This window comes from Stegostoma tigrinum, chromosome 35 (genome assembly GCF_030684315.1).
Source record: "Stegostoma tigrinum isolate sSteTig4 chromosome 35, sSteTig4.hap1, whole genome shotgun sequence".
In the NCBI taxonomy this organism is placed as follows: domain Eukaryota; kingdom Metazoa; phylum Chordata; class Chondrichthyes; order Orectolobiformes; family Stegostomatidae; genus Stegostoma; species Stegostoma tigrinum.
The window spans coordinates 21,961,231-21,981,885 of NC_081388.1; the positions used below are offsets into that span (position 1 = coordinate 21,961,231).

General features: G+C 39.5%; 1 protein-coding gene across 4 annotated transcripts in view; it reads right to left on the minus strand.

The window, feature by feature from the left end:
• LOC125447460 (voltage-dependent P/Q-type calcium channel subunit alpha-1A-like) overlaps window positions 1–20,655 on the minus strand; it is a 606,466-nt gene that overhangs the window by 523,106 nt on the left and 62,705 nt on the right. For 3 of the 4 annotated variants that reach the window (XM_059639809.1, XM_059639808.1, XM_059639807.1), the window contains exons 1-2: window positions 18,702–18,802; window positions 15,771–15,910 (exon numbers count right to left, since the gene is read on the minus strand). In XM_059639809.1, the coding sequence (XP_059495792.1) occupies window positions 15,771–15,910; window positions 18,702–18,794 (233 nt within the window). In that variant the 5' untranslated portion in view covers window positions 18,795–18,802. Of the gene's footprint in view, window positions 1–15,770; window positions 15,911–18,701; window positions 18,808–20,655 lie in introns of those variants that run through there. The other variant, XM_048521818.2, reaches the window with a different exon arrangement.

Sequence of the window (20,655 nt, forward strand, 5' to 3'; positions counted from 1 at the left end):
TTGGTTTGTTACTTATTTCTCCAGTTCCTGGGAAGTAAAGGTATGAAACGTTATGCTTATTTTATCATTGCTTCATTTCTCTGCATTCCTGTCTGTGAGGTATTGCTGTATCGAACACAACGCAATATACATCACTGCCACTGATCCTCTCATTTTTCACTCAACTTTGAGACAAGGAGAATCCCTTCAGCATGAAATATTTGAATAGAGATTCCATCAGCAAGACCTTCAGATACTACAATATTTAATTGCCATTGAGAGGTGCTGGTGAGGCATCTTTAACCACTGTAGTCTATGGAGTTCAGGTGCTTCCACAGTATTGGGAAAACGGAAAGTTCCAAGGCTTTAACTCAGCAGCTAAGAAATTTTCATGAGATATACAGATTTGTGCACGTCCCACTAACCGTCAATAGATAGTCATATGGAAATCTGGTGAGGACCCCTTGCTAACTCAGGAATATTCAGGATATACAATTCATATGACTGATAATAAAATTCCTTTGGCAATCATGTATGCTCAAATTGAACAAGAACACCAAATGTGAGGTAGATCAAGGTTCAAGGATGATTTGAAGGCAAACCTCGGGAAATTTGGAATAACCAGGACAAACTGAAAGAAAAGTTAACAACAACAAATTACCTAAGGAGCAATTGGCAGTAGTTGTGATTTACAGTTAAGAACAAAAAGCAAGTGTTAATGAACCCAGCTGAAAATATTACTGGACAAGTCAGATCACAGACTAAAATCTGACTTGACAGATCAATTTTTCTTTTAAACAGGTGGTCTTTCATTGAAGCTCAGAGTAATTGTTGGAGCATAAGTTTTAAAATAAAACAGAAGTTTATTACATAAAAGAAAAGATAAAATAAAATAGAATAAACCAAGCCATGTGCACATAATATAACTTGAAAGATTTCAAAAGAGAAAAAGTAGAATCTGATCTACATCAATACAATCACTTAGCAATACTCAAAGACGAGAAAGAATCCCTTCTCCACCAAATCTTTAATTAACCGCTTCTTTTTTTAATTCCCAGTTTTAAGAGTTTGGTAGCTTCTTCATTGATTAGTCACGCAACTGATCTTAGACTTTCCTATCTTCAAATAACCTCTTCTGGTCTGGAATACTTTGGAAAACTTTAAAATTGATTATATTAAAATACATTATATATAATTAAACACCTTAAATCACTCAAGTCAGAAAGATCAGATGGTGCCAAAATAAAAACTATCCTTGGACAGCGGTAAAGTCTGCAGCTGAGCTCCACAATCAAGATAGAACATACAATAGATACAATTGTTACAACACAAGGAATGGCCAATGTCAATCACAAAGGGAAACAGACAACTAACTTCTCAAGAATAGTTCAAAGCCAATCATAGAATTGGATTGTTAGTTAGATGAGATTAACTAATTTGCCATGAATCATGGATCAATCTGAAACATTCCTAATCTATATGGCTCAATATCACACTAAACTGCATTTCATCATTGAGAAATTGAAAGATTTAGCAGCACTCAAAATAAGGAGTTAAAACTGAACACAGTCTTTGGGTGAAGTTGGGTCGAAAGTCAGGAAACAACCTACACTTAATTAAGCTCCAATTTCAGTTTAATTTTCTTTGTTCTTTGTTAAAGTCTTCATTCATTGTTCTGTCTTTCGGTTTAAACGTGTTTACAGACTACTGGGGCACTAAAATGGTTGACAGATACAAAATGGAGACTGCCACTACTAGTGAGAGGATAAATATATATTGGAACAAGTTTACAGAGGTAGTTTCCATTGTAAACAGGCATATTGGTTTCATTTAAAAAGAAGTGAGCTGCACATTTTTAATGTATTATGTTGTGATAATCGTATTATTTCTGGAAATTAATTGTTCACTATTGTATGATAAATTTGCTCCAATTCTGAAATGATCATTAATTCTTCAATGGCACCAGCATCAGCCACACAGGGCACATCAATTGTCAATATCTGTTATTTGTTATTAAAATTGAACAACATGATTTTTCTGAAAGCAATTCTATCACCCCAAGAATCCATCATACAGATTAGCAGAAAATAATGGATTTCAAAATCACACATACTTGTGAAACAGCTAGAACTTTGTATTTGCCATTGTGGGTCATAATATGAACACCACGATTCGACTCCATTCTGTAATTCACTCCTGGGTGCCCATTATTCCTTTTTATTCCTTTTATAGACTAACCAAACCACTCAATCAAATTTCATCCTATAATTTACTCATAGGCATCCATTCATCTATATATAATCCATCGATAGCTCTTCATTAAACTGTCACTTTGCTCAGTTGGCACTAACCTTCAGACTCAGAAATTGGTTCAAGTGGGTTCAACTACTGTTGATGTTATTAGTCGCAGGAATAATATTGTCAAGATCCTACAAAACTTTCCACGTTTCCTCAAATTGTGCCATGGGATCCTAAACATGCACTTGAGCCATCAGAAAAGATATGAGCTTATTTTTAAGAAAGCACACAATACTCTTACATAGTATTCAGCAAATGCCACCCTAAAGAAGACGAAATTTTTAAAGTAGAGGGATCTCATGGTATCCATATAACATTTTCTTGAGACCAATAACTGCAAATGCATCAACTTATGCTCCATCTCAGCAATTTTCTGTGGGATCTTACTGCATGAAAATGACTATGCTTATGCTTCAGAGTTAATTGTTCTACGTGAAGTGTTTTGCAGACTAAAGTCTTATCATTTATTGCTGAAGACTACTCATCTGAAAAAAGGAAGCAGCACAAACAGGAATTGACCTCTTTCGCACAGCAGTAAATATTGCTAAATATTTTAGTTCCTGAAATTTAAATTAAAATTATCAAACTTATGGTTTTTTATCTGTACTCTTTGTATCAATTCTTACTCATTAGGTACTGAAGGTACTAAACAGTGACCAAAACATAATCTGAATTCGAAGGGTCCTGCCTGTTTTTTCTACAGAAGGTAGAGTTGGGTCCAGCACACTCACCTGCTTTCTACGAGTAGAATAAAACAAAAAGCAATGTGGAGTAAGTCAGGACAGCTGCTGTGATAAGCTGTATTGCAATGTAAAAGATGAAATGCTGTCTGACCTTGTGTTGTTGGAAAAACAGGTAGAACAGTACAGCACAGGATCAGGCCCTTCGGCCAATGATGTTGTGCCGAACGTGATATCAAGTTAAACTAATTACCTCTGCCCGCCGATAGTCTATATCCCTCCATTCCTTGCTAAATCATGTGCTTATGTAAAAGCCCCTTTAACCCCTATCGTATCTGCCTCCACCAGTACCCCTGGTAGCATGTTCCAGGCAACTACTGTGCTCTATGCAAAAAACTTGACCCTCACATCTCCTCTGAACTTTCCCCCTGTTATCTAAGATGCATGCCCGCTTGTACTAGATATTTCAACTCTGGGAAAAAGGTTCTGACTGTCAACCCCGTCTGTATCTTTCATTACCTTATAAACTTCAATCAGGTTGACCTTCAGCCTCTGTCGCTCCAGAGAAAACAACCCTAGTCTGTCCAGCCTCTCCTTAAAGCTCATACCGTCTAATCCTGACAAACCTCTTCTGCACCCTCTCTGAAGTCTCCACATCTTTCCTGAAGTGTGGTGGCCAGAACTGAATGCAATACTCTAAGTGCAGCCTAACCAAACTTGTTACAAAGCTGCAACGTCATTTCCTGACTTTTGTACTCAGGCCCCAACCAATAAAGGCAAACATGTCATACACGCCCTTTACCCCCTTATCTACCTGTGTGGCCACTTTCAGAGAACTATGATCCCTCTGTACATCAATGCTGTTAAGGGTCTGGCCATTAACTATATTCTTTCTCTTATCATTTGATCTCGTAAAGTATATCACCTCACACTTGCCCAGATTAAACCCATACCTACAACTGATTTATATCCTGCTGTATCTTTTGAATAGTGTGCAAAAATCCAGGTAAACATAATTTGCGTCAGAGAATGATGAATGACACTAATATGTAAGCATAACTGGTAATTGTAAAAATTTTTGATCCATCAAGTTTTGCAACCAAGGAAAAGGTCCTCTTTTTCTAACCATAACGCATCTCTCCTTGCTTAAGGAGGATATACTGGGTACAAAGGGAGTCCAACAAAGGTTTACTGGACTGATATCTGGGATGCCAAGATTGTCCAGTGGAGTAATCAAGAAGTTTAGCCCTGTATTCTATAGAGTGTAGAAGTAAGAGAGGTGACCCCTTTGATACCTGTAAAGTCTTCCCAGGTCTCAAGAGTGTACATTCTGGAAGGATGCTTCCTTTGGCTCAGGTTTCTACAGCAAGGGAACACGGACTCAGAATAAGGTATAAGCATTTAGGGCAAAAGTTGAGGAGGGATTTCTTCACTCAGGGATTGGTGAATCTTTGGACTTCTCTACCCCAGAGAGCTGTGGTAGGTTATTCATTGAATTTAAGACAGAGGTTGCTAGATTTCTAGTTCTTGACTATATTAACAAATATAGGGAAGACTGCTTCATCTCTCCTCTTTCTAACCACTGCTCAAACTGGTCATAACAAATATTTTATTTCTTTTTAGCATGCAGCCACACCAAATGTAGTTTACTAGATCAATGTCTCTTCATTGGAGTCAGTCCAGAGACAGTTCACAAAGTTGATCCCAGGTATGGAGGGATTTTCTTTCAGGAAGAAGTGGAGTAGGTAGGGTCTGTGCTCATTGGAGTTTATGAAAACTAAGAGTTTTGGAAGCCTTTAAAAGGTAGAGATGCTGTAGGTTGTTTCGCATTGAGTCTAACACCAGGGGGCATAATCTCAAAGCAAAATATCACCTATTTAGAAGAGGTGAGGAGGAATTTCTGCAATCAAAGGATAGTGAGTCTGTGGAGTTTTTTTAACTGCAGAAAACTGTCAAGGCTGGGTCATTAAGCATATTCAAAGTTGTGGTAGAGAGAAAGTGGAGTTGAGGACTATCAGATCAGCCATGATTTCACTGAATGCTGGAACAGTTTCAACAGACTGAATGGCCTACTTCTGCTCTTACATTTTATGGCCTTAGGAACCTAGGGATGGGAGCAGGCTCAATGGGTGGAATGGCCTGCCATTTAATACACTCATGGCTGATCAAACACTTCAAAGCCTTCAACGCACTCAGAGGGAGAGAACTCCAAAGTTTAACAACCCTGAGTATAATAAATTCTCCACATCTCGGTCTTAAATGGCATCCTTCATATTTTTAAATTGTGTCCCTTGGTTCTAGTCTCCCCATCTAGGAGGAATGTCTTACCTGCATCCATCCTGTCTATTCCTTTCAGTATCTTTTTATTTGTAAACTATTCAAAGTAGCCCCAGACTGTGGCAACAGTTGAAGCTTTTAATTGTATTTTACTGCATTATTGACTGTAAAACGCTAGTAATAATAAATCATTCAATTCTGCAAGACTTCATGAGATCAACTCTCATTCTTCAAAACTCAATGTCATACAAGCCAAAGATTACCCAATCTCTCTTCACACAACGGGCCTGCCAACTCACCAGTAAATTATGTTAATGTGATGTAAACTATGTGACTTATACTTTGAATATTATTTACTGTAAATTTAGAATGATGTTCTTTGAGTTATTAACATAAGAGTTCGGTATCTCTGATGTTAATTAAAGTGTGTCATGGCAATTTATTGTTAAAAGCATTTTTTGAGGCCTAGCTTTAGAATTAATGGGTTTTGTGCAACTCTAATAGGCTTTTGTTTATTTCAGATTTTTTTGACGCAGTTTGGTAAATAATAGAACCCTAAGGTTTGTTAGAGATATCCGAAACTTCTTTTAAGCCTAAGGGAAATACCTATATATTAGAGGGATTGATTTTTGGTTTCAGTTTTACTCTGAGTTTTGGACAGTCCTGTGAAGTCCTTGGATGAGGATGGCTGTGTGGACTAGAGATCTTGAGAAGGGATGGATAGTGAACTAGGTTATGTTGGAGTAAAAAATTAGTGTTAGTTCCAGACCACTCATGTTGGCATAAAAACTTGAAGAGGTTACTTAAAGCTGAGTACATTCAAACTTAGGTATATAATGCTGAGGTCTATAAGTCAAAGTCACAAGTGACTTAAACGTATCAGGGTATTAGATACAGGGACTCTGGTGTGAGCATTGTGCATGCAGTGTTTTGGTAACTGTATCGGGGTGTGTTTTGGGTATTATACAAAAGCTGTCATTCTTCTTTTAATTCATAAAGGACTATTTTGAAATTAGAGATTATACCTTTATAGTATGTTTAAAAATGTTTGAATTTACGCTATAAGTAGATAATTTGGTTTATTCTCATTTATGTCTTTTGTGAATAAATTTATGTTTTATTGTTGATATAAAGTCTGCAATGTGTGCTTATGTTTCCGTGAAAGTCCATTTTGTTATTACCAAAACAAATCAAATTAGATCTCTCAAGGCCAAGTTCAGTCTGGGATCTGACTTGGCCAGCAATAAGATTAGCTGGGATTGTAACACTAGATCAACATAAAGAAGCCAATTAAATGGTTTCTTGAGTGAAGACACCGACCGCACCCACACCCACACACCCACCCACCCACACACACACACCCACACACAGAAAACCTGACGAAGGGTGTGTATGTTTAAAAAGGACAATATCTGTTCAGGAGATCACATTAGACATTTTCAGTCAGTATTTTCAATTTTAAAACCCTTTCAGTTCACGATAGATCTCTGGAATACGATGATGGGCACTAAGATCTGATGGTCTATATTTACCATTATTGTAACTTATTATTGATCAAGATCTAATGAGAGAATCTAATCATCGCACCATGACATACAATGGCTTTGCCGTAACTGAATACATGGGATGTTTTCTACTTGCCTGGAGGAGTTCAGACAAAACAACCTATTGATGGGCACCATATCCAACATCTTCAACGTTCACACCTCCACCACTAATGCACAGTAGCAGCATGTGTGCCATTTACAAGACACTCCAACAACTCACCAAGGCACTTTAGACCACACCTTCCAAACACATGACTTCTATCGCCTATAAAGCTCAGGACAACGGATAAAACTTCCCCTCCAAGCCACAAAACAACTGCGAGCATTTTGTCATTCTTTCCTCGCTCCCCTAACAGCCTTGCGAGTGTACCTTAAACAAAAAGGAGCAACATTTTGAAAAGGCACCTCATCACTGCCTTCTCAAGGGCATGTGGGATAGGCATTAGATGCTGGCCCAGCCAGTGGTGACCACATCCTGTGAAACATTTTTTCAAAACCCATCCTTTGCTCTTTTAGAAATAATGGGAACTGCAGATGCTGGCGAATCCAAGATAACAAAGTGTGAAGGTGGATGAACACAGCAGGCCAAGCAGCATCTCAGGAGCACAAAAGCTGACGTTTCGGGCCTAGTCCCTTCATCAGAGAGGGCGCTGCAGGAGGCCCATGATGGGCATGTCGTCTGAGGAATGGGAGGGGGAGTTAAAGTGGTTCGCAACTGGGAGGTGCAATTGTTTATTGCGAACCGAGCGGAGGTGTTCTGCAAAGCGGTCCCCAAGCCTCCGCTTGGTTTCCCCAATGTAGAGGTAGCCACACCGGGTACAATGGATACAGTATACCACATTGGCAGATGTGCAGGTGAACATCTGCTTAATATGGAAAGTCATCTTGGGGCCTGGGATGGGGGTGAGGGAGGAGGTGTGGGGGCAAGTGTCGCACTTCCTGTGGTTGCAGGGGAAGGTGCCGGGTGTGGTGGGGTTGGAGGGGAGTGTGGAGTGGACAAGGGAGTCACAGAGAAAGTGGTCTCTCTGGAAGGCAGACAAGGGTGGGGATGGAAAAATGTCTTGGGTGGTGGGGTCGGGTGGTTCCCAGTCACGAACCATTTTAATTCCCCCTCCCATTCCTTAGACGACATGTCCGTCATGGGCCTCCTGCAGTGCCACAATGATGCCACCCGAAGGTTGCAGGAACAGCAGCTCATATTCCGCTTAGGAGCCCTGCAGCCCAATGGTATCATAGAACATAGAACATAGAACATAGAACAGTACAGCACAGAACAGGCCCTTCAGCCCACAATGTTGTGCCGACCATTGATCCTCATGTATGCACCCTCAAATTTCTGTGACCATATACATGTCCAGCAGTCTCTTAAATGACCCCAATGACCTTGCTTCCACAACTGCTGCTGGCAACGCATTCCATGCTCTCACAACTCTCTGCGTAAAGAACCTGCCTCTGACATCCCCTCGATACTTTCCACCAACCAGCTTAAAACTATGACCCCTCGTGCTAGCCATTTCTGCCCTGGGAAATAGTCTCTGGCTATCAACTCTATCTATGCCTCTCATTATCTTGTATACCTCAATTAGGTCCCCTCTCCTCCTCCTTTTCTCCAATGAAAAGAGACCGAGCTCAGTCAACCTCTCTTCATAAGATAAGCCCTCCAGTCCAGGCAGCATCCTGGTAAACCTCCTCTGAACCCTCTCCAAAGCATCCACATCTTTCCTATAATAGGGCACCCAGAACTGGACGCAGTATTCCAAGTGCGGTCTAACCAAAGTTTTATAGAGCTGCAACAAGATCTCACGACTCTTAAACTCAATCCCCCTGTTAATGAAAGCCAAAACACCATATGCTTTCTTAACAACCCTGTCCACTTGGGTGGCCATTTTAAGGGATCTATGTATCTGCACACCAAGATCCCTCTGTTCCTCCACGCTGCCAAGAATCCTATCCTTAATCCTGTACTCAGCTTTCAAATTCGACCTTCCAAAATGCATCACCTCGCATTTATCCAGGTTGAACTCCATCTGCCACCTCTCAGCCCATCTCTGCATCCTGTCAATGTCCCGCTGCAGCCTACAACAGCCCTCTACACTCAACGACACCTCCGACCTTTGTGTCGTCTGCAAACTTGCTGACCCATCCTTCAATCCCCTCGTCCAAGTCATTAATAAAAATTACAAACAGTAGAGGCCCAAGGACAGAGCCCTGTGGAACTCCACTCACCACTGACTTCCAGGCAGAATATTTTCCTTCTACTACCACTCGCTGTCTTCTGTTGGCCAGCCAATTCTGTATCCAAGCAGCTAAGTTCCCCTGTATCCCATTCCTCCTGACCTTCTGAATGAGCCTACCATGGGGAACCTTATCAAATGCCTTACTGAAGTCCATATACACCACATCCACAGCTCGACCCTCATCAACTTTTCTAGTCACATCCTCAAAAAACTCGATAAGGTTTGTAAGGCATGACCTACCCCTCACAAAGCCGTGTTGACTGTATTTGATCAAGCCATGCTCTTCCAGATGGTCATAAATCTTATCCCTCAGAATCCTTTCTAACACCTTGCAGACGACCGACGTGAGACTTACCGGTCTATAATTGCCGGGGATTTCCCTATTTCCTTTCTTGAAGAGAGGAATTACATTTGCCTCTCTCCAGTCCTCAGGTACGACTCCAGTGGAGAGCGAGGATGCAAAGATCTTCGCAAGTGGCAAAGCAATTGCATTTCTCGCTTCCCAAAGCAGCCGAGGACAAATCTGGTCCGGGCCTGGCGACTTGTCAATCTTAATGTTTGACAAAATTTTCAGCACATCAGCTTCCTCTATCTCTATCCATTCCAGCATGCACACCTGCTCTTCAAAGGTTCCATTCGCTACAAAGTTCGTTTCTTTCGTAAAGACAGAAGCAAAAAACTCATTTAGGGCTTCCCTACCTCCTCAGGCTCCACACACAAGTTCCCTATGCTATCCCTGATCGGCCCTACTCTTTCTTTGATCATTCTCTTATTCCTCACCTAAGAGTAAAATGCCTTTGTGTTTTCCCGGATTCCTTCTGCCAAGCCTTTCTCGTGCCCCCTCCTGGCTCTCCTCAGACCATTTTTGAGCTCCTTCCTTGCCTGCATGTAATCCTCTCTAGCTGAACTTGACCCTAGCTTCCTCCACCTTATGTAAGCTACCTTCTTCCTTTTCACAAGAAGCTCCACCGCTCTCATCATCCAAGGTTCCTTTATCTTACCCCTTCTTGCCTGTCTCAGAGGGACATATTTACTCATCACTCCCAACAACTGTTCCTTAAACAGTCTCCACATGTCTATAGTTCCCTTACCATGGAACAACTGCTCCCAGTCCATGCTTTCTAACTCATGTCTAATCGCATCATAGTTTCCTCCTCCCCAATTAAATATCCTCCCATTTTGCCTCATCCACTCCTTCTCCATAGCTATGTAGAATGTGAGGCAGTTATGGTCACTATCACCAAAATGCTCTCCCACCACAAGATCTGATACCTGCCCCAGCTCGTTTCCGAGCACCAAGTCTAGAATGGCCTCTCCCCTCGTCGGCCTGTCAACGTACTGCGTTAGGAAACCCTCCTGAACACACCTTACAAAAACAGCTCCGTTCAAATCTTCTGCTCGAAGGAGGTTCCAAGAACTACCAACCTTTGCTTAACTCTTCTAGACACAATCTGTAAATACCTGTTCCAGGTCATTTCCGGTAGCTGTCAGGGTGGTAATAGTCAGGAATTCAAGATGGTAATGTAATTGAATGTCTTGAAAAGTTGAAAATGGTTAGATTCTACCTTGTTGGAGATAGTTGTTAACCTGACACTTGTGTGCATGTTAGATAACAAGGTGTAGAGCTGGATGAACACAGCAGGCCAAGCAACATCAGAGGACTAGGAAAGCTGATGTTTTGGGCCTGGCCCTTCAGAAGAAATGTGCATGTTACTTGCCACTTACCAGCCCAAACCATAATGTTCACCAAGTTTTGCTGCATATGGATACAGATCTTTTTAGTGTCTGAGGAGTGGCGAATAGTGAGGATCATTGAGGAATCATCACAGAACATCCCCAACTCTGACCTTATGATGGAGACATTGAAGTAGCTAAAGATGTTTCGGCATAGGGCACTACCCTGCAGACCTTCTGCACTGGATAGACAATAAATGTGGCCGCCTTCACGTTGCCCAATTCCAAGAAAGAAAATAAACTCTTGCCCAAGTGTTCCCACAGGTATTGACACGGGCACTTGTGCCCAATTCATTTACCAGCACCAGATCCAACACAACCTTCCTTATAATTGGGCCAGGAAAACTGATCCTCATCTGTTAATTACATAAGAATTGACTGGGAAGTGTCAAAGTACATGATATCACCACTGTAGAATTTTTTTATAACATACAAACAGACTCTTTGGTCCAACCGGTCGTGCTGACCAAAATCCCAAACCTCTCCTTGTAACTGAAACCCTCCATTTCCAGCAACATCCTATGAATCTCTCCTGATCCCTCTCCAGCTTAATAATATCCTTCCTAACAGGGACAGAAGAGGCCTTACCAATGACCTGTACGACCTCAATATAATGTCCGAACACCTATACTCAAAGGACTGAGCAATGAAGACAAGCATACTAAACACCTTCTTAATCACTGTATCCATTTGTGATGCAAACTTCAAAGAATTAAGTTTCTGAACTGCTAGGGCTCTCTTTTCCATAACACTGCCCAAAGTCCAACTTATGATTGTTTGAGTTTATCCTTATTCGTTTCACCAAAATGCCATATCTTGCAATTATCTGAGCTGAACTCTATTTGCCACTCTTCAGTCGATTGACCCAATTGATCAAGATCTTCTTCACTGTCCACTATGCCACCAATCTTAGTGTTATCTGTAAATTTACTAACCATGCTTTCTACATTCTCATATTTAATATGTTTATATCATCTATTTATATTTATATTCTAAACACTTTCTATATTCTGCAGATTTTTTTTATCTCTTTATCTCTCACTGGAAACCCAGTGGGATACCCAAGTAGTAACGTCACCCTGTTTTTGCTTTTCAACTCTAAAAGATGGATTCTGTCCCCACCCTTTCAAAGAAACTGTTCTTTCTTATTCGTTCCTAATCTGTACTGCCATTATATCTTCCTTTCTTTCTTCTCTCTTTTCTGAACATTTTATATTCTTCTGTGCATAATACTTTTAAGCCACACTTCCATTACTGGCATTGCTTCATATTCCTAACTGGCTATTTGTGTGTGTAGTTCACCAATCGTGTTCACTGCACTTTGTGCATTTAGCGCATTGCAACTGTATATTGCTTTTCCTACCATCTTTCTTTGTCTGCCTCTAAACAGAACTACTTACTATCTAGAGCTGTGTAACATATCCACTGGTGATGCATGTTTCTAAACTTGGAGCTTTACAAACGTTGAAATGTACATGATTATGGTGATAGTATGACATTTTGTGCTGAAGTCAGCTGGAAGTAACCAGTCTTGCAGGACATGTCAGCTGGAGCATGATTTCTTTAGGCCTGTACCAGTATACTGCTAAGTTTGCCGCTTCCAATGTTGAGCAAATCAAATATGTTGCCAATAGGGAGGAAAGAAAGGACAACTAAACCAAGATATCTCTGCATGACGAAATAAAGTGACATTAATATTAAACAAAAAAGCGAGCATATGATAAATATCAAATTTATATGTTGAAGAATTATGCAGAAATGCAAATAGAAAAGGAAACAAATGAGCAAATGGAAAGCATGAGAAAAGTTTAGCGGGTAATGGAACACGGAAGTCTTTACGAACCTATAAATAGCAAACTGAAGTCAACAGAAAGGACCTATCAATTAAGGACAGAAATGAGAGCTTCTTGCAGAGGAAAAGGATATGGTTAAATAATTACTGAGCCTGTCATTACTAAAGAAGAGAATATTACCAATGTTATAGTAAATAAGCAGGTAGTGAAATTACATTGGTTAAAAATAAAGAAGTATTTAAAATGATGGCAGTGCTCAAAGCACAGAATGTCAAATGTGGACTTCACAAGCTTCAAAATCTCCCCTTCTCCCAATGCATCCCAAAACCAGCCCAGCTCGTCCCCTCCCCCACTGCATCCCAAACCAGTCCATCCTGTCCCCGCCTCCCTAACCTGTTCTTCCTCTCACCTATCTCTTCCTCCCACCTCAAGCCGCGCCTCCATTTCCTACCTACTAACCTCTTCCCACCTCCTTGACCTGTCCTTCTTCCCTGGAGTGACCTTTCCCCTCCCTACCTCCCCACCTATACTCTCCTCTCCACCTATCTTCTTTTCTCTCCATCTTTGGTCCGCCTCCCCTTCTCTCCCTATTTATTCCAGAATCCTCTCCCCATCCCCCTCTCTGATGAAGGGTCTAGGCCCGAAACGTCAGCTTTTGTGCTCCTGAGATGCTGCTTGGCTTGCTGTGTTCATCCAGCCTCACACTTTGTTATCTTTGCTCTTTTAGTACTGTTCTTGTTTTTTCTAAGCTCGAAGTTATGAGTTCAAAAGCTACTAAAATATTCTTCAGTATTCCAAATTGGTTACAATTTTCTTTCAAGATCACTTAATTACTCAACAGGACCTGATCTCCATATCGATGGACCAAACAAAGTTCTGTAGGAATGTAAAGCAAAGGATATTCCCCTCAAAGTATATCCTTCTCTTATTGTTAAAATGAAATAATCTATTTCCTAGCATATCTTGGTTTTCTCTACCTGTCGTGGTTTTGGATAAGCTTCAGGGATGAAGGTAGAAGAAACATTGCCTGTGATGAACCTTAAAAGTACAGGTCATAAAAATGCCAGTAGTACTAGCAGACACACACGAAGGAATGGTTCCATTGCTCCTGTTCCACTGCTCTATTGACCAAATAAATGGAACACCAAAAGAAAACATAAATCTACAAACTATATTAGATAAAAGTCTGTCAAGAACTCAATATTCTGTTGGCTATTGCAGAGTTGTCATCAGTTTTCAAATAAAACTCAGATAATACACTAAATGAAAACCCGAGATCAATAATAAAATATACAGAAAAATGAGGATTAAAAGGACGAAAAGAAAACTCAATATTTCGATAACAATGCAGGTGGCTATTTGTAATCCTTTACACCTGCTATTTTAGTGTTTTTTTTTCTCCCATATATTATTTTACTTCAATACGTTTTTTGTCAATTTTTCAGTTTCTTTAGCTCTCATTGATCTTTTTTCTCATTCTATTTCTTTATCATTCTGGTTTTTTAAAACGAAGTACCACAGTAGCGGCTCTCTCAGCGAAAGAAAGAGAGAGAGAGAGAAAGAGAGGGAAAGAAAGAGTGAGAAAGAAAGAAAGGAAGAAAGAGAGCGAGAGAAAAGGAGAGAAAGAAAAAGAGAGGGAAAAAGAAAGACAGAAACAAAGACAGAAAGAGAGAAAGACAGAGAGAAAGAAAGAAAGACATTTATTTTTCATGAACTTCTTCAAATATCTTTTAAACATTGTAACTGTATCCGCATCCACCACTTTCTTTGCAAGTTCATTCCACACACAAATCACTGTGTAAAAAAAATTGCCCGCACGTCTTTTTTAAAAACATTTTCCTCTAAACTTAAAAGTGTGCCCCCTAGTCTTGAAATCCCCAACCCTAGGGAAAAGACACCTGCCATTCACTTTATCTATACCCCTCATGATGTTATAAACTTCAATAAAGGTTACCCCACAACCTGCTAGGCTCCAGTGAAAACCATTCCAGCCTATCCAGCCTCTCCTTATAAATCAATCCCTCCATCCCCAGCAACACCATGGTAATTCTTTTTCTGAACCCTCTCCAGTGTAGTAATATCCTTCCTATAACAGGTAGTTTGAGAATTGAACCCACACCGTTGGCATCACTCTGCATCACAAATTAGCCAGATTTAATCAATATTATTTCAGATAAATTGAAAATTAACAAGATTTCATCACATATTTTATTTAAAACTCAATTAAAAGTACACTATTCTAATTGAGGGTAAGTTTAGGTTTTAGCAAAATTAAAATCACAGAATTGTTGTTTCAGAAAGGAGACTGACAGAGCATTATTCTAAAATATTTACATTTAGTATATAATTCTAATTTGTAACAATGACTCCCTCATTGAAAAACTGCTCAAGAAACCACCCTTTCTTTCAGTTGCTATCTCCTCCAAATATCGGTATCAAGTCTGGCGAGTAGACAGAGAAACAAAATTTTAAATGTTAACATGCCCCTCCGTTCCATCTCCATGTCAGTTTTTCCTAATTGGGACAAATAAGTCTCATGTCAGAGCAAGAAAATAAATTCTGCGTCAAACAGAATTTAGGAAAAGCAAGATAGCAAATATGTTTGGGAACAATTCCTACCCCAGCATCTAGTCTCCCAGGTACAGTAGCTCAACTCTACATTAAAAAGATAAAGTAAACATTTTCCAGTTGGAGTAAATTGATATGACTTACGTTTGAGATACAAGCAGTTGAATACTTCACACTGAAAGTAATTAATTTATCCTCTTTTCAGAATTTCATTGATCAAAAAGGAGAAAAGCACTTTACTAAATCACACCTGATCATTAAAATGGTTGCAGTGAACATCCTGGATCCATGTCCTTAACTGAACCTGTTTCACTTTTTTATTTCTGTTTCTGAGGTGTCTCAAAGACACAATCACCAAAGTTCGCAATGGCATTATCTCTGACCAACAAAAAAAGTATAAGAACAAAGAAAGGGCTGAGAAAGACTAGGAAATCTCTAGTTATCTATGTTTGTAACATATGGATTACTTAACCATCAAGCGAAGTATTCGTCACTCAAATACAATTCGATCTTCATGTGCAGTTGACTTCACATAGTCTCTTTATTAATAAGCTGCACATATTTACTGTATAAAACCAAATATTGCAAATGTTTATCCAGCTGCAAAATAATCCCAGTCTAACAAGAACAATATAAGACAACATTTCTGTGACTTACCCAGTCAGGACCACAACAAAATCCATGATATTCCAGCCATTCCGTAAGTAAGAACCTTTGTGGAAAGCAAACCCTAAAGCAATTATTTTAATTCCTGCCTCAAAGCAAAAGATTCCAATGAAATATGGTTCAGTGTCATCCTGAAACAAAGCAGAAAGAGAGAGAAGAGTTACCAATCTTTTCTCTCAACAAATTCTTGGCTAATACATTTGAGAGCTCATAAAGAATGCTAACTTGCCTTAGTTAGCAAGACTCTTCTGACTTTAAGGCAGAAGTTTAGGGTTCAAGATCCATTCTATTTCAACATAAAATCTAAGATCATATCCCAATGTAGTACTTCATAAGCATTTGTGTGTTCTGCCCTTTGAAATTGGCTTCAATTTTTACCCTTATACTACTTGTTTAAGCAAATATCCAAGGAACCATGGCAGGATTCAGAAATGAACAGCAAGTTTCTCTCCTGTCCTATAGAAACTCCTCTCCCATATACAAAACCAAAAAAAATCATCTATCTCACTGTCATCTGGTTATATGTAAAATTATTCTTATTTGTTAATGTAACAGTAGTTGGCGTACATCAAAATAATTAACTTCCAGAGAGATGATGTGATAAAGCTATAAATGTAAGTGGTACCTTTCTTCATTTTCACAAAAATCAGTGATTTCCATTGACAACAATAAGCAATTATAAATCAAGTATTGCAAATATCAAATAGTTTGAATGAAACAGTTGCATATTATCTTAAACAGCACTACAACTTTATCCACTATGAACAGTTAGAAATCAGGCCTTTCTGACCAAACAAGCTGCTTCATCTATTTGATCAAGACACAGAGGAAGCCATATGTGACAATAAATTTTATTCACCTGCAGGATGGATTGAATATTGGTCAGGCAGATGTTGATGGAAAAGGGACTTTAGGAAGTTAGGTGTTCCAATACTGCGCTTATAGTTTTGTGACCCTAGACCTGGATATTAACTGAGATTTCATATTAATACTGTAACCCAGAAATCTCCAACACACAGTCAATCAACCTGCAAAGGAATAGCAAATTCTGATGGTTAAAGAATCCAAGAAACTTTCAAAACTTAAATAACTTCACTTTCTCCACACTGACCTACAGTGACAGCAATATGCATCACGCTCAAAATACATGCAGCAGCCGCCCAAGGCTTCTTTACAAGCACCTTCCAAACCCGTGGCATCTGCCAGCTAGAAAGACACGTGCGGCAGATACTTGGGAACACCAAGTTCCCTTCCAAGCCACAAGCCATTGTTAAAGTTGTTGTTTCACTGTCACTAGATCAAAATTCTGCTGTTCTCTCCCAAATAACACTGGAGACATACTTACTCCAGACGGTTTTCAGTAGCAGTTCACCACAAACTTCTTAAAGACACTTAGGCATAAGATCATTACTGGCCTTAATAATAGTGCTCAGACCCCATGAAAGTTTTTTTTACGAAATTGCTGTATTCAAATTTCTCTTCTCTCCTGAAAGTACTATCTTTTCTGGGAGAAAAGTTCCAAATACACTGGACACCATCCAGTATCTTGCCCATATGCGCATAAAATTGCAGAGGTGTTATGATGCCAAAGAAAGCCATTTGGCTCATCATGTCTGCACATTTTTAATTTGGCACCAATCTCCTGCCTTTTCCCTATAATCCTGCACATTGTTTCAATTTAAACGATGCCTTTTAAACGATGCCTCCACCACACTTTCACTCAGCACATTCCAGACCCTAACTATTCTCTGTGTAAAAGATTTTTGACATTTTGCATTGGTACTTCAAATCTGTGTCCTCTTGCTCCCAATCCTCTTACTAGCAGTAACAGTTTCTCCCCATCTACTATGTCTACTATAAAAGACTGTATCTTTATTTTATGTATGTTTGATAATGGGCTGAAATGGGAAAGGACCTTGTTTCTAAACCAAAGTTTATGGAAGGACTGATCTATTTTGTAAAAGCAAGCTACCAGCATTTACTCTAAGAGTCTTTACATGGTTGTTTATTCACTCAGTGGGACCAATTTAGTTACAGCTGGAATCAGCACACGTACGAAGAGAAATCTGGCCCCTAACAAGTAGCTAATTGGTCTGTGGAGTAGTAAACAGTTGTCAATGATAAAGGCCTTCTGACTATCGACAATTACGTGATAAGCTATTCAGCAACCTAGGAGTCTAAGGGCATGAAAAGGGATGGTCAGAAATCCTCAAACTTTTGACAGGCCAAATGATGTCTTTTATTCTGTGTCAAAAAAACTGATTAGTTGGCAAAAGGACTCTGACTGAGAGGGCACTGCCATGAAGAATGAACCCATTCATGCTGAACGACAGTTAACAGCTTTGTTTTAATTTCAAATCAGGCAGGTTGGCTCTGAATAGTCAGGGCCGACCCTGAGAAATGAACCTGCAAATAGATGTCTATTTTGTTGAGTTGGAACCGATGCACAGCACGTACATATTTGTTGTCCTGCAAAGAACAAGAACTGTGTAATATGTAGCTTCCAGTACAAGCAAATGTACCACACTGCAAGCCTGACATGAACAACCTCCACCTCTATCTCATTTTATCTCATAATCCAGGAAATCAGCACTCTCAGGAAGGTGAGCTATGAAAGAAGCAAAATAATACTTACAAATAATTTTCAGGAATTTCCTCTTGTCCTGAATACCAAATTGTGCAGGTGGCAGGTCCTTGGATTCTAGTTACCTCGGAGTCTGACCTTTATACATTAGCTGGTTATTTTATAATGGGAGGAATATAGTCAAACGTGTTCCTACCCTCACACAACACCCTCATCCATGAACTTTCCAATTATAGAACATTGCAGGTACCTAGAGTTAACCTTCACTTCAACATCCACTAACAGTCATTATGATAAACACACATTATAAAAACATACAAGGAAAAAGTATCACTCACCAGTCGTTCAGACATGGGAGTCTTGTCATCATCAGGCAAATGCTGCTCCAGTGCTAAAACTATGCAGTTGGCGATGATTGTTGCTAAAATCATGTACTCAAATGGAGTGAGGTGCGGTTAAGGCAAAATTTCATGAAAAGAGGTAATTCTCAAATATCATGCATAAATCTGAGCTCACTTCCAAACAGAAACTTTGTTACCTCAACAGTGTTTCAACCCTTCAATAGAAACTTTGGGTAATGGAATGGTACTGTAAAATGTTCATTTGAACATATTTATATCATCACACGTTGCAAGAGGATATCAGTAAACTTGCAGAAAGAGTATTTGTTTTCCACATTTTTCACAAGGTGTGTGTCTTCAGCAGCCCATTCCTAACTTCCTCTGAAATGAGAGGCTCGCTCACTCCAACAATGATTCATGGTTACCATTGCTGCAACTAATTTCAATTCCATTATTTAAAATTGAATTTAAAATCTATTGTGGGAACTGAACCCATGTACCCAGAACACAAACCTGGGGTTCTGGATTGTTAGTCCAGTGACATTACCAAAACATCCAAATGATTCTTCATTGTAGATAACTGAGATGGTACACTTTTGTAGAAACAAGAATTAAACCTCAAGCGGCAAAGTGCTGTTGCATTTTCCACAGGTGCAAGTGCAGGGTGGCATCCATATAAGGGAGCAGCAATGGTTCAAAGACAAACTCAATATTTGTAAAGACCCTAGCTACTCCAAGATACTATGGACCATCCGTGGCAGATTACATATGCTAAGTGTTGTTAAAGGTGAGTTCACGACAGGCAATAACAGTATGTAATTAAGCATTCACTAATCCCACCCTGTTTAGCTATTTTCAGAAGTTTTGACCTATATCTCAGCATTCACAGATATTATTTTTCTTTTCTCACCATTTGCAGCTCACTTTGGCCAGAAACCTACGTCAAGGAGATGACTAACAAAGGGGCTTACAAGGAATAAACTCGGATCCACACAGAATTATGTTACAGAAATGATAATGGACTTGAAAAGACCTACAAAAGACAAACCGACGAGTCATGCACAGTTGTGGGATGTTTTTATACATAAAAGCACTTCAATTTACTCTTTCAAATTGTTGAATGAGTGTCACAATTCACATTGCTCTATGTACCTTCAGTCAGCTGCTCAAACACCAACCCATGCAGACTTTTAATCTATGTTCCCTCTGTTAGAACCTCAGAAATCATGGAGAATTCATCCAGGCAGCAGCTGCATCTAGCATCACAGACAGTAAAATCTCTCAACATGGAGACCGATGACATTATGCACATTTCTAACATGCTGCATCCTGACAGGTAAATTAACTAGTATGAGCAGTTTTATTGGCCCTGTACTAATGGCAGGAGCTGTATTACTGGAAATACGAACAATTTACTGGTGTCAAGATCAGCTTTCTCTACTGGTCCCAAATCCTGTTGTACTTTTCAGTGCTCCAATACTACCATTTCTTTAACCCTTTGGGGATAGCTTTAAAAAGGACTAAATCAAGTTAACATAACTATATAAATGCAAACAAAGCATAGGTTAATTTCCAGATGAATAAAAGTCTAAAACTGAGGTTTTACATTTAACTCAGATGGATCCTTGGTTACATCATTACTGTACTGTGCATAGATCTGATCTCAACACTACAAAGGAGCATACTGGAGAAAGTACAAAAAAGCTTTACAGGAATAATACCAGAGCTGAGAATTTGTAATGATCAGGAAAGGTGGAACAGCTATGCAGATCTCATCTCTAAATGAGAAGACTTGTCAGTGAACAAAGAGGTCTTTTTAAACTACGCAAGAGTTTAAGAATAGATGGTGAGAGGGTATTTTTACTTGCAGAGGTGTACAAACCTGGAGTTAATAATGATAAGGCACTGCTAAATCCAATAAGAAATTAAGGAAAACCTTCCATATTCGAAA